Source organism: Phocoena sinus, chromosome 5 (assembly GCF_008692025.1).
Source record: "Phocoena sinus isolate mPhoSin1 chromosome 5, mPhoSin1.pri, whole genome shotgun sequence".
Taxonomy (NCBI): domain Eukaryota; kingdom Metazoa; phylum Chordata; class Mammalia; order Artiodactyla; family Phocoenidae; genus Phocoena; species Phocoena sinus.
The window spans coordinates 74,380,880-74,394,486 of record NC_045767.1 but is presented as its reverse complement, the minus strand read 5'-3'; the positions used below and the strand labels follow the sequence as shown (position 1 = coordinate 74,394,486).

General features: G+C 45.2%; 1 protein-coding gene across 2 annotated transcripts in view; it reads left to right on the top strand.

Annotated features, from left to right (window-relative positions):
* The window catches only part of LNX1 (ligand of numb-protein X 1), a 136,453-nt gene that overhangs the window by 84,672 nt on the left and 38,174 nt on the right, over positions 1-13,607 (top strand). For both annotated transcript variants that reach the window (XM_032632084.1, XM_032632085.1), the window contains exons 3-5: positions 4,779-5,017; positions 5,524-5,676; positions 11,531-11,733. In XM_032632084.1, the coding sequence (XP_032487975.1) occupies positions 4,779-5,017; positions 5,524-5,676; positions 11,531-11,733 (595 nt within the window). The remainder of the gene's footprint in view (positions 1-4,778; positions 5,018-5,523; positions 5,677-11,530; positions 11,734-13,607) is intronic.

Genomic DNA, 13,607 nt, shown 5'->3' with positions numbered 1-13,607 from the left:
CACGGGATTATTTTCTCAATTTCTCTTTCTGACAGTTCTTTGTTAGTGTATCGAAATGCAATAAATATTTGTGTATTGCTTTTGTATCCTGCAACTTTACTGCATTCATTTATTCTAACAGTTTTTTTGGTGGGGTCTTTGAAGGTTTCTATATATAATATCATGTCATTGCAAAGAGTGACAGTTTCACTTTTCCTTTCCAATCTGGATAACTTCCATTTCTCGATTAGTGGCTCTTGGGCTGGTCTTCTTGAGGCAACACTCAGTGAAGGTCTGTAGAGGTTGCTGCACCCTTGAAATGGAACAGCACCGCTCCACACAGTCCCCCACCTGGCCTGATTAGCATATGAATTTGCAAGCCCTGGTTTCAAGTAAGAGCAGACTGGGCAATTAGTGAACTCAGTATGAGAGTAGACTCCATGTTTACCTAATTCAGAAGCGAACTGCGAAAGAAAGAATGCAAAGGAAGTTAGAAGGCTAAAGGGGAGGTTGTGTCGTTACCCAGACTGTTATAATGAGTATATTGAGGCTCAGTTTGTCGTGGACCACTTTTATTCTTCTGTCATCAGAAAGGAGCCCTCCCCGGGACTTCCATGGTGGGCCAGTGGTTAATACCTTGCCTTCCAATGGAGGGGGTGTGGGTTCGATCCCCTGGTCCAGGAGCTAAGATCCCACATGCCTTGGCGCCAAAGAACCAAAACATAAAACAGAAGCAATATTGTAACAAATTCAATAGACTTACAAAAAAAAAAAATAACCTTAAAAGAAAAGAAAAGAAAAGAAACAAAACGAGCCCTCCCCTGCAAACTAGCTTGTGCCACCCAGTTGGCCGAGCTCTGAGCCCCTCAGAGCCTCTGTGAAGTATGCCGGGGGTCCATCCTGCTTCAGGTCAACCCCCATTAGTAGTGAACTCATGGACTCAGGAATTTTTGCAAGGAGGATCATTTTCTCTTCTTACTTCCCCCCCACCCCCCGCCTATCCTTGCAAAAAAGACAAAAATTCCATGGCACCCCACCCAGTGTCAGCATTCTTATATTAAGACAGATTTGCCTCTACTCACTTTGATATAGGAGCTCAGGATCTCAACTCTGTTATTAACAAAACTGGTCGTCAGAGTTGCTTTGAACAGTTAGCATATCCAAAGTGGTTGAAAAATGGTTTTCCATGTTTCTTGTGTGCATCCTTCAAGTTCATGGCCGTCGCCCATCACCACCTGAGAGTACTTAGTGCTCGGGGATAACTAAAGGGCGAATAAATCCTGCTTGCTTTGAACACAACCCAGGGTTCAGCATATGTTCCTGTACTGGCCAAGGCTAATCAGCTCTTTTCCCCTCCTCCCCTCACTTGTGCCTGTAAATCAAGAGGCCCCAGGATTAGTCAACACAAAAGAGATAATTAGTAAGTACAAGCTGCTACCTTCATAGATCACCCCGTGCCTCAGATTCAAGCTAAGCCAAGAAGCTGAAACAAGCAACATGGCACAAGTATGAGCCTCTTTAGCAGACCATTTTTATACAAGGTTTATGAGTCTGAATGTTTAAATCTACCCTCCCCAGATACTGTAAGGATGTCTGGGATACGAGGCCAGAGGGGAGGCTTCTAAGTCATTTTATGAGGTTTTCCTTTCCTGGACTAAACTGTGTCTTTGGAACCCCAAGGATTTGAAACAGAAATGGCTTCTTAATGGCGTAGTCTTGGGGTTCAGAGACGTTTAAATACCTTAATTCTTCTCGCAGATGTGGCAGCAGAACGAGATGCTACTTTTTTTTCCACTGGGATATGCTGTGTCCCCTCAGAAAGCCATGGCTTGTGCCTTTGCCAGCCATTTGTCCAATTGGAAAATTCATTTCCTGCTCTGGCAGGGCACATGGTCAAGGGCATTGCTGCCCCAAGAAAAGAAATACTGTTTCCAGTCCAACGAAATAGCCTAGGAACTTCCTAACCATGCGTTGTTAACCCGATACTGCTGGCTTACAGAGAAGTGTTCCACTCGCGTGTTTATGACCTTGGAGCTGCTCAAATGCACGCTGGCTTTCATTTTTTCCATCACACAATGTTTCTTCCAATTTTTGAGTTTCTCATATCAACCACTTTGCTATTTTTAAGCAGAACAATTCAAAGCCAAAGTAGCTAATCAGAACAGTGAAACCTCACCAATTCAAGCAGGGAGCTTGTACTCTTTCAGTGAGGGAAAAACTAGCATTAGAAACCGGGGGCCTGTTTCATGTTCTATAAGATAAGGATGTAGGGTTGTAAAATCAGAGTCCTTTTCTACTAATATTGAAACCACATTTCAGGGCTTCCCTGGTGGCGCCGTGGTTGAGAGTCCGCCTGCCGATGCAGGGGATACGGGTTCGTGCCCCGGTCCGGGAAGATCCCACATGCCGCGGAGCGGCTGGGCCCGTGAGCCATGGCCGCTGAGCCTGTGCGTCCGGAGCCTGTGCTCCGCAAGAGAGGCCACAACAGTGAGAGGCCCGTGTATCACACACACACACACATGCACACACACACACACACACACAAAAAACACACACATTTCATCAAATCATCATCATTGATTATAAGAAGCATCATATTTTATGTACCAACAAGAAAAAAAATATTCTTTCTTTTTTTTTTTTTAACTTATTTGTTTGGTTCCTCCGGGTCTTGGTTGTGGCTTGCAGGCTCCTTAGTTGTGGCTTCAGGGTTTCTTAGTTGTGGCATGCGAACTCGTAGTTGCGGCAGCATGCATGTGGGATCTAGTTCCCTCACCAGGGATCGAACCCGTGCCACCTGCCTTGGAAGCATGGAGTCTCATCCATTGTACCACCAGGGAAGTCCCCTAACAAGAAAATTTTAAAACTGCCACTGGTTAAATCATTCCAAAGCACCTTTAAAGATATCCCTGCAATGCATGGGTTGGTCAGATCAGACTTTGAAATCCATTCAGACACATATGGCGACCTCTCCTGCCCTATAGTTGTACTGTTTGGCATGAACTAGGCCTGTCCTTTAGGATGATCTCAGTAACAAAGTGTGACATCACTTTTCATCTCCTTGGGGGTATCTTTCTTGCTAAGCAAATAAAGCATTTGCTTGTCTCTTTGCAAGAAAATCAGGAATTGCTGCTCTCTTTCTAAAGACAAATATTTACCACCAGTATCAAATTTACACACCACTGCTCCGTTTCTGAGACTTTCCATATATACAGTAACTTTTCACTGCAATGCTTAATCATAATGTAATCTTTTCTAAGACACTGAAGAGCAATTAAACTCAATGGCATAGTACCAAGAGTGGAGGCAACTCAATGGAAGGGACGAGATGGACACCTGTGACCATGTTTCCTTGGACAATGGCATTTGTGTCATGACTGCAGCTTGGCGACCTGAAGCTGTGGGACCCCGTCAGTCACCCACGCATCCCAATCTCAGAGAAGTTAAAATGTGACAAAACAGGCATCTTAGAATGGTTGAATTATGGAAGTAGCTACAGTCTGTTGAGAATTCTCTATATATCTGGCAAGATATATAGAACTAAGCTCTTGACAAGACTTAATGTCAGCCAGACCTTACAGCAACCCAAGATGTATGTGCAGATTAGAAAGTTTAACCAGGTTAACAAAATTGTCCCAGATCACACAGCTAGGTAAATTTCAGAGCAAGGATTCCCATCCAGACAAAAACCATAGATGTGGTTCTGTAGGCCATATAAATCAAGTGCATATCAACTGCAGACTGCTGTTTGATTCCATTCATAAGCACCGCTCCAAACAGGCTGTCAAAGCATTATTTAAAATAGCTCAGCCATATAAGGTTTTCTGTATTGAGTTGGTAAAAATAATTTATAAATTAACATCCATTATATGCAAATGGCCACTTCTTAAAGGGACTCGCCCATTTGATTTTTGCCTTCATAACCACTGGGAAGGTGGTTTGGCTGTCTGCGGCAGTTCCTCACCACAGTGAATGAGAGTTAAATCCTCACCATTTGCGGATCAAAACCCGACCTAAGAGCTGAGACGACTTGCCCAGTGACAATGGAAGTGCATCCATAGCAAAATATGGACTTAGATGGGCTCAGACCTCGGTGTCCTGGCCCTTACGCTTGCTCTTTAACATGCGTGGTGAATGGATATAGACCTGTTTTTTAAAGACCACGAATGTTGTTTTACCTTCCCAATGTTAAAAGACATGAAAACTTTTAGCACATGGGAGCCCCGAGCCCCTGGTCCTGGCCACTCAGACCACCCCAGAGGTGGAGACTGGAAACCAGCAAGTCTGCCTCTAGAGAATGTGAAGCTGAACCAACTCCTGTGGCTTTCTAGTGAGGGCATTTCTGTTTCCATGGACAGTTAAATATGGAATCTGGGAGGAGCTTTGTATTTATGGTCAGTGGTTTGGGAACTAAACCCAAAAGAAGGGACTGAGAGGGTGACTAAGGACTTTCATGGTCAAAATAAACACCAGCAAGAAGGAATTACATCCAAATAGTTGAAGACTGCCAGCCTCAAGCCCTAGTCTTGTAGACCCCGTAACAGCTCTCGTAATTTGCATTCCAGGGGCCAGTGTAGAGAGTGCTTTAACAGAATGCTGTAGACATCTTTTAAAAATTGTTCTTTCAAGTCATTCATTCATTTGGTTGGCAAGTGTATACTTACTTACGTCCATGTGAGAAGGGAGAGGAACCAGGGGTGAGTAAGTCAATTTCCAAGGATGGCAAGCACGTGGACTTGAAGAGCCCTGGTTGAACGATGCGCGAAGCCTTCTCTGACCTCCTGCTGGTTTTGTTGCAGCTGCAAAGGTGCCTCCCACTACGGCCTCACCAAAGACAGGAAGAGGCACTCTCAGGATGGCTGTCCAGACGGCTGTGCCAGCCTCACAGCAACAGAACTCTCCCCAGAGGTTTCTGCAGCTGCCACCATCTCCTTAATGACAGACGAGCCTGGCCTAGACAACCCTGCCTACGTGTCCACAGCAGAGGACGGTCAGCCAGACAGCCCCCTGGACTCTGGCCGGAGCAACCGAACAAGGGGTGAGTCAAAGGGGGTGGTTGTCTGGGAATGGGCTCCTTGGCCTTGGGATTGCCCTCTCTGGAAAGTTATAGAAACGTTTTTTTAAGGCAAAAACGCTCTGGTAGTTTTGGGCAGCAACCCAACATCCAGTTCTCCAGAGTGAAATGAGACCGCGAGGACCTGAGATCATTAGAAATGTGTGTAATCTGACCTGGCGAAAAGGGGTTGAAGTTAGACCTAGTGATTCATCACTCCCTCGGTGTCCCTACCTTCCCATCCAGGTGGCTCGAGAAAAGTGCTGTTATATTCCATCCAGCCCAGGAAAAAAACCAAGCAGATTTTAAATAAACCATCCGTATTGCATTGTAGAAAACTGAGAATATACAGCCTAAGCAAATTCTATCATCCCACTGCCTAGAAGTAATCACCGTTCACGATGTGTTGTGCGTGTCTTACCAGCCGCGTCCATAAAAGAGGACTTCTGTGAATGCGTAGCTACTCTCCCTCCCTTCTCTCTTGTCCTCAGCACGGCCCTTTGAGCGATCCACCATCAGAAGCAGATCTTTTAAAAAAATAAACCGAGCCTTGAGTGTTCTTCGAAGGACAAAGTGTGGAAGTACAGTTGTCAACCAAGCTGAGCGGGGCAGAGAGAATTCTGAAAACACCACTGCCCCTGATGGTAAGTGGCCTCCCAGTAAGGCTGGGCTTCCAGAATGATGACTCCAGGCGTGATGACAGCCAGACCGCCCCCACCCCCCGCTTTCTATGACACCCCTCTTCCCAAGGGCATAAATATTTCTTACCTTGATTAGCCTCTTCTTGCATAAGTAACCAAAGGCAGAAATTATTGTTCTCTTCTTACATAGATTGAGGGAAAAGGTCTTGGAACACTTACCTTCAGATGCTAGCTTAGTGCATATAAAGAATAATACAGTTTTTTTTTTTTTAACTGAATTATGCCTCAATTTATTTATTTATTTTTGTCTGCAGTGTGTCTACGTTGTGTCTTCGTTGCTACGCGTGGGCTTTCTCTAGTTGTGGCGAGCGAGGGCTACTCTTCGTTGCGGTACACAGGCTCTAGGTGCGTGGGCTTCAGTAGTTGTGGCATGCAGGCTCAGCAGTTGTGGCTCGTGGGCTTAGTTGCTCCGCAGCCTGTGGGATCTTCCCGGACCAGGGATTGAACCTGTGTCCCCTGCACTGGCAGGCAGATTCTTAACCACTGCGCCACCAGGGAAGTCCCAAGAATAATACAGTTAAGTGAAGAACATTTAGAACAGTGCCTGGCACATAGTAAGTACTATGTAGGTATTTATTCTTATTACCACTTTGTGTGATGTGTGGTTCTGAGTGTTTTCCATGCATTAACTCATTTAATCCTCAACAACTCTTTGAAGTAGCTACTACTATTATCCGTGTTTTACAGATGAGGAAACTGAGACACCAGGAGGTTACTTAGCTTGCCCCAAATTACCCTTCTAAACTTTGAATCCAGGTTAATGTGGTTCTAGAATCTATGCAGAGGAAGTTTCTGGATCTAAGATCCTATGTGTTTTCCCCAGTATAAATGGAGCTGAGAAAATACTGTCCTGTCCTTTCTTTTCATCTAATATTAAACCTTTACAGCAGTAATAATAGTAGCTTAAGTTTTTTTTTGAGCTTTCCTGGGTGCCAGGTAGTGCTCTAAGTCATTTAAAGGTCACAGCGCTAAGGACAGTGATCGTGATTCTCATTTTACAGAAGAAACTTAGACTCTGAGAGATTGGGTAGCTAGTCCAAAGTCACCCAGCTGGAAAATGGCAGACCTAGGATTTTAACTTGGGTCCTCTGGCTACAGAGCCCACTCGTTTACTCACTGGATTAAGCACCCTCCACTCCTTCGAGGTTGGGAGGTAAATCCGAAACCACCGTCTTTATCACGTTCTCAGAGAACTTGCGAGCAGTCGTATAAGACCCCTGCTTATCCCCTCTCACCCTGTACACACGCTACATGCTCTGACTACTCTGAACTTATTGCTGTCGTATAAATACTGTGTCTCTCTCACTTCCATGTTGTTGTCCGTCCTGTACTCTCACGCCCCTTCAGCTGGCATCCTAATTCCTCTTTCCAGGCTCAGCATAGGCTTTGCCTCCTCCTGGGAGCCCTCCTTGACTCCCTCAGTCCTCTCTCCTTTGTGTTCTCAAAGCACCTGTATCTCTGTTATAGCAATGTCACCTTTCATTGTAACTGTACCAATGGGGCCAGGGGCTCTTTATCTAAGTCTTTGTGTTCTCAAGTCCAAGCGCAATATCTGGCACATAATAGTTTTTGCTGAATGTTTCTGCAATGAGTAAAAGGATTATAACTTCCTTTCTGCCGGTCCTCCCCCCTTATTAAAGGCTCCTTAATTCCATTCCATGTAAAGTTTTCTCCTACCTGAATAAGATTGATTTGCATGTTTATTGCAGAAACTTTTAAAATAAGAGATTACTATGTGTAAGACATTGGCCTAGGCTCTGTACTTTTTTTTTTTACTGAAGTACTGTTGATTTACAATATTATGTTAGCTTCAGATGTACCACATAGTGATTCAATATTTTTATAGATTATACTTCATTTATAGTTATTATAAAATATTGGCTATATTCCCTGTGCTGTACAATATATCCTTGTAGCTTATTTATTTTATACATAGTCGTTTGTACCTCTTGATCCCCTACCCCATTTTGTTCCTCTCCTCTTCCCTCTCCCCACTGGTAACCACCAGTTTGATCTCTATATCTGTGAATCTGTTTCTGTTTTTATTTTCTAGATTCCACATGTAAGTGATAACATACAATATTTGTCTTTTTCTGTCTGACTTATTTCACTTAACATAATACCCTCCAGGTCCATCTACATCATTGCAAACAGCAGAATTTCATTCTTGTTTATGGCTGAGTAGTATTCCGTTGTATACATACCACATCTTCTTTATCTATTCATCTGTTGATGGACACTTAGCCAAGCTATGGAAGCAACCTGTCTTGGTAAATAATGCAGCTATGAACACTGAGGTGCATGTATCTTTTCAGATTAATGCTTTTGTTTTCTTTGGATATATACCCAGGAATGGAATTACTGGATGATATGGTAGTTCTATTTTTAGTTATTTGAAAAACCTCCATACTGTTTTCTATAGTGGCTGCATCAATTTACATTCCTACCAACAGTGTACTAGGGTTCCCTTTTCTCCACATCCTCGCCCTCATTTGTTATTTGAAGACTTTTTTTTTTTTTTTTCCCTGCAGTACATGGGCCTCTCACTGCTGTGGCCTCTCCCGTTGCGGAGCACAGGCTCCGGACACGCAGGCCCAGCGGCCGTGGCTCACGGGCCCAGCCGCTCTGCGGCATGTGGGATCCTCCCGGACCGGGGCATGAACCCGTGTCCCCTGCGTGGGCAGGCGGACTCTCAACCGCTGCGCCACCAGGGAAGCCCTTGAAGACTTTTTGATGATGGCCATTCTGACAGGTGTGAGGTGATTAGCGATGTTGAGCATCTTTTCATGTGCCTGTTGGCCATATCTGTACATCCTCTTTGGAAAAATGCCTTTTCATGACTTCTGCCCATTTTTTACTCAGGTTTTTTTTTTTTTTTTAATTGAGTTATATGAGCTGTTTATATAGGTAAGTTCTGTACTTTTATATAAAGATTATAAAATCCAGCTCCTGGTTTCAAGAAGTTCATTCAAGACTAAAAAAATAAAATACCAGAAAGAGTGAGATATAAATAAACGAAAATGACAGCTGTCAAGAGAGGTACATCACTTCCCAGTGGGACAGTGTAATCCATGTTTAAGGAGCGGTTATGACCTGGATGGGCATGGGGATCTTGACTGTGTGTTGGAAGGTAGTGGGAGATGAGGTTAAGGCCAGATTAGAAGGGTCCTGGATGCCATTTAGGAGTCTCGACTTGGGGCAGTGAACACACCTGAAAGCTTTTGCGTAGAAGTATAGCAGGATGGAAGCTGTGTTTCAGGAAGATGAAGATGGCATCTGTGTTATGTGTGCAGGGGCTTCAAGCAGGAGAGGATGGATTTCCTCAGGTGCTCCAGGAAGCTATTACTCCACAGTGGGGTGAGGTATTATGACTCAGTGAGGCTGGTACAGGATTTGTGAGGCAACAAAGCTTTTAAAAAGGGCCTTAGGATCTCATTGCTTCAGTAAGTAACCCGCGGTTAGTATGGTGAACGCCCATGGTTTATCCATCCTTTTCATATCAGTAAAGAGACTGGCTTCGCTACTTAGCTGTGTGACCTGGCCAGGTTACTTGACTTCTCTAAGCTTTAGTATTTCATCATCCAGAAAAACAGGGGTGATAATAATCTAGTTCAAAGGGTTGCTGTGAGGACTAAACGAACAACAAAGTGTCATGCAAATTGCTTAGCTCAATGGCCAGCATATAATAAACACTTGGTAAATGATACTATATCCCTTAGTCCTTAAGTAAGGACACAATATTGAAAAACTTTCTTTTCAGACCAGCACTAGTTTGGCAGTTTAAAAATTACTTTAACTCTCAAAGGGGAGGTCACTAGGGTCTCATCATTGTAGCTCTAATTAACATTTCCAAGTGTGACTGGGTATGTCCTTTCAGACTATCAACCATCCTTGATTAGTTAGATCTGGGAGCATGGTTTTTGTAAATCTGTTGGGAAAAGAGTAAAAGGGAGAGGGAGGAGAGAGAAAACCAGCAGCTTTGATGATAATTTCCAAATCTTTCTTTGCTCAAAATGATTTTTTTAAAGGACTTCCCTTTCCTTGTCACCAGACCTGTTCCAACAAATACTTGTGGATAGAGCCTACTTAAGGTAATCAAGATAGTTTAAACGTTAATTGAACTCGGTCACCCAAGCACTGTTAGCACCAGGAGCTGACAGATGAAGGCTGCTGCCCACAGCCTTACAGCAAAGCCCAATTGTTTACATTAAATTAACTCCCAGTGGGGGGTAAAGACCCACGTTTACAACGTCTCCAGCTTCCTCTGGCAGCTAAATTGCTTTGTTTATCATGTTCTGCAATACTTAGAAATAATTTTAATTCTTGCTGTATTGTTCCTAGAGTTGAGTACTCATTCATGAATTCATAGTTCATTAGGGAAAATGCATTAAGGTCATGGGTTTTGAAAACAGTCAGAAAGAGTGTTTTATGTAGAACCAGGCCTGCAGTTTTGATCTTTCCCGATGACATAATTAAGGGAGAATCATAGGGCAGAGGCAGCTGTCAGCGGCTACAGGAGACAAAAGCATCAGTGCTCTCAACGTCCTAACTGGAGCCTCAAGCAACTGGGGAGGAGCTGCAGCTCCCGTCAAACTAGGTGTTCCGTGGCCGGCATTTCCTGGTGTCCCCCCCTGTAGGCTTCTATTCCAACCGAGGTGGAGAACAGCGCCAGTCGTTGCTGCTGGCTGTGGGTCTGTAGACCAAGTCCCCTGTGGACCCGTTGCCGGCTGTGGACCCCTGGCTTCAGGGGACTCTGAGGAAGGTGACAGGAGCGTCATCAGGAGCCCCGGGTTCTGACCTGGCTCTGAGGACCACCACCTAACTACCACCTCCAGCCAGTCGTGCCACTTCTCCTCTCCGAGCTCACGCATCCTCCCTTGTGAAACAAAGGTCTGTCACTGTCAAACTACACAGCCTGAGAAGCAATTTCTGTGTGTGGGCCCAGCAGGGCGGGGGACCCGTGACAGATTTCAAGGGGAAAGAGTCCTCAGTGAAAAGGTAAAGTTTGGAAACACCAGCCTGGGTCTCTGAATCTCCTTTTGGCTCTGAATCCAGCCGTACAAGCGGATCAGGGACACGAACCTCTTGATGCCACCAGCTGGGCCTGGGCCTCTTTCCTTGATCATGAATTAGGCCATTTGACTTCCCTTTACTGACAACAGCGTAGCGAGGACTGATTCACTAAGCCTGAAAAGCAGGCCCTCCCAGGAAGAGATCTTCAAAATGATCAAAGAGAGCAGAACCAGGGTTGTTCTGTTTTGCCCCTTGATTAATAAGTGATCAAACTGCAGCCCATTCCATAATGATTGTTCGTTCATTCCTCTTCATTCAGTAAACATAGGCTGAAGTCTCCTGTGTACAGAGATCTGTGCACAGAACTACAAAACAGCCAGAAATTATGTCCTCAAGGATCTTAGAGGCCAGTGGTGGGTATAAGAAATGGGCATGAATAATAATGGTAATAATAATAATAGAAGGCTCGGTGCCATGAGAAATAAAGCTTTATGGGAAATGGGAAGTTTAGAGAGAGCAGGGGGAAAGGGATCAGGGTAGAGTTTAATTGGAAGAGGGATCATTTCATGCAGGCCTTGAAGGAAAAGTTGGGTTTAGGCCTAGAATGGAAAACATTCCAGGCAGAGAAACTTATGCTGGCACAGAGGCAGGAAGATGGAAAACATGTACAAGGAACAATGAGTAGTTTAGTTTGGCTGGAACCAAAGTTTGGCAAGAAAAGGAGTGGCTGGAAACGTCCATTGGGGGGGGTGTCTTAAATAAATATTGTCTCTGTCCATTTTAGTCTTTCCAAGGTTGTATCACCTGATTCCATATGGTGAAATTACCAGAGTCAAGATCAATCGAGCGGATCCCAATGAAAGCCTCTCCATTAGGCTTGTGGGAGGCAATGAAACCCCGCTGATCCATATCATCATCCAGCACATTTATCGTGATGGGGTGATTGCCAGAGACGGCCGGCTACTGCCAGGAGACATCATCCTAAAGGTAGAGACCACGGCTGTGGAGCCATGAAGAGGGTCTTAGCAAAAGTCACTTCAGAGCAAATCATTGGGTGGCTGGGTGGATGGGTGGATGGATGGATGGGTGGATGGATGGATGGATGGATGGATGGATGGACGGACGGATGCATGGATGGACGCAGGGGTAAAGCACTTGTGGAGCTGTCACTTTCCGTAGTTCTTATGTTGATATGGCTCTTCATACAAGATTTGTAATCTGAGATAGGTCCCTAACCCTTCTGTCTTTCTTGTATTTTTTTTTTTTTTTGGCCCTGCCACACAGCATGCGGGATCTTAGTTCCCCGACCAGGTGCCCCCTGCAGGGGCAGTGTGGAATCCTAACCACCGGACCACCAGGGAATTCCCATTCTTGTTCTTTTGATCTCTTTCTCTCTATATAAATACTGTCTCTGTATCATGTATCTTTTTTTTTTTTTTTTTTGCGGTACGCGGGCCTCTCACTGTTGTGGCCTCTCCCGCTGCGGAGCACAGGCTCCAGACGCGCAGGCTCAGCGGCCATGGCTCACGGGCCCAGCCGCTCCACGGCACGTGGGATCCTCCCGGACCAGGTCACGAACCCGTGTCCCCTGCATCGGCAGGCGGACTCTCAACCACTGTGCCACCAGGGAAGACCCTGTATCATTTTGTCTCTGTGTTCCCCTCCTTCCTCTGCCTTCTGCTATCTTCCCCCTCCGTTTTCTCTACCTCTGCATTCTTCTCTCTTCCTTTTCCTCCTCCCTCCTCTCTCTTCCTCTCACCCTTTCCTCCCACTTTAAGTAGCACTAACATAAAACAATATAAAACCGAAGCCTATATCTTCTTAAATTGTTTTTAGGGCAGATAAATGGAACATTTTATATTTTACCTAATCACTTACATTCACACACCCCTCTAAAGTAAATTTCCTATAGCTTAATGGCCCTTCACACACACACACACACACACACACACACACACACACACACACACACACACACACATCCCTAAGCTATTCTGCCAACCCACAGACATTCCAGGGGAGACAGGTGGTGGAAGAGAACACGTTGGGCATTACTGTCCTCTGAGGCTTGACTGAGGGGACGGATGCTAGGGAGGAATTTTCAGAAGAAGAGAAAGGATAAAGGAAGAGTTGTTTATCAGACAGAAGTCCAACATGTGCCAAAAGTGATAAGAAAAAAATCCCTGCCTTGGTCATATATTTCCTGTCTGATACTCAGATGACAGTTTCATCCCATCCCTTCTGGGTTGCTGAGGGGCCAGCTCCTGATACATCATGCGCTGTTTCTCTGGCAAAGAAATTCTTATTGTTTGGAATAAGAGGAGAAAGAACTTAAAGCAGTTATTGTAGAAACACTGATGTTCTCACTGGCCTCCGAGGTGGAGTATGAGGCAGGGCCCGTCAACCTCAAGGGACGGTCAGCCGTGCAATCAGCGACACTCTGCATGGCTTCCTCCCAGTTCTGCGGAAACTAGGCTGCCTGGAACGGTTGCATAAGGAAAACCTTTTTGATTCTTGTGACCTTCACCTGGCACTTGCAAGCAAAAGAGCTGCCAGGGGTATTTAGCAGGCGACCCTGACTTTCTTTTGGCCTCAGTGTGATGGAGAAAACCAGACCCGGGATAAGGTGTCAGAGCAGAGCCAGGTCTTTGAGCCCACCTGTGCTTGGACAGAGGTGATGAGCCTTGTCCGAGCACGAGGGAGCCTCCGTCCATCGCTGGAGATGCAACGGAGGACTAGCGATGGCACGCTGCAGGCAGGCCCGTGAAATCTCATTCCAAGATTCTTCGAACTGTTGGCTGCAAGTACAGGAAATCTTACCAAACCGTAGAAATTCAAGAAGGTTGTTTCTCTTCTGTGAG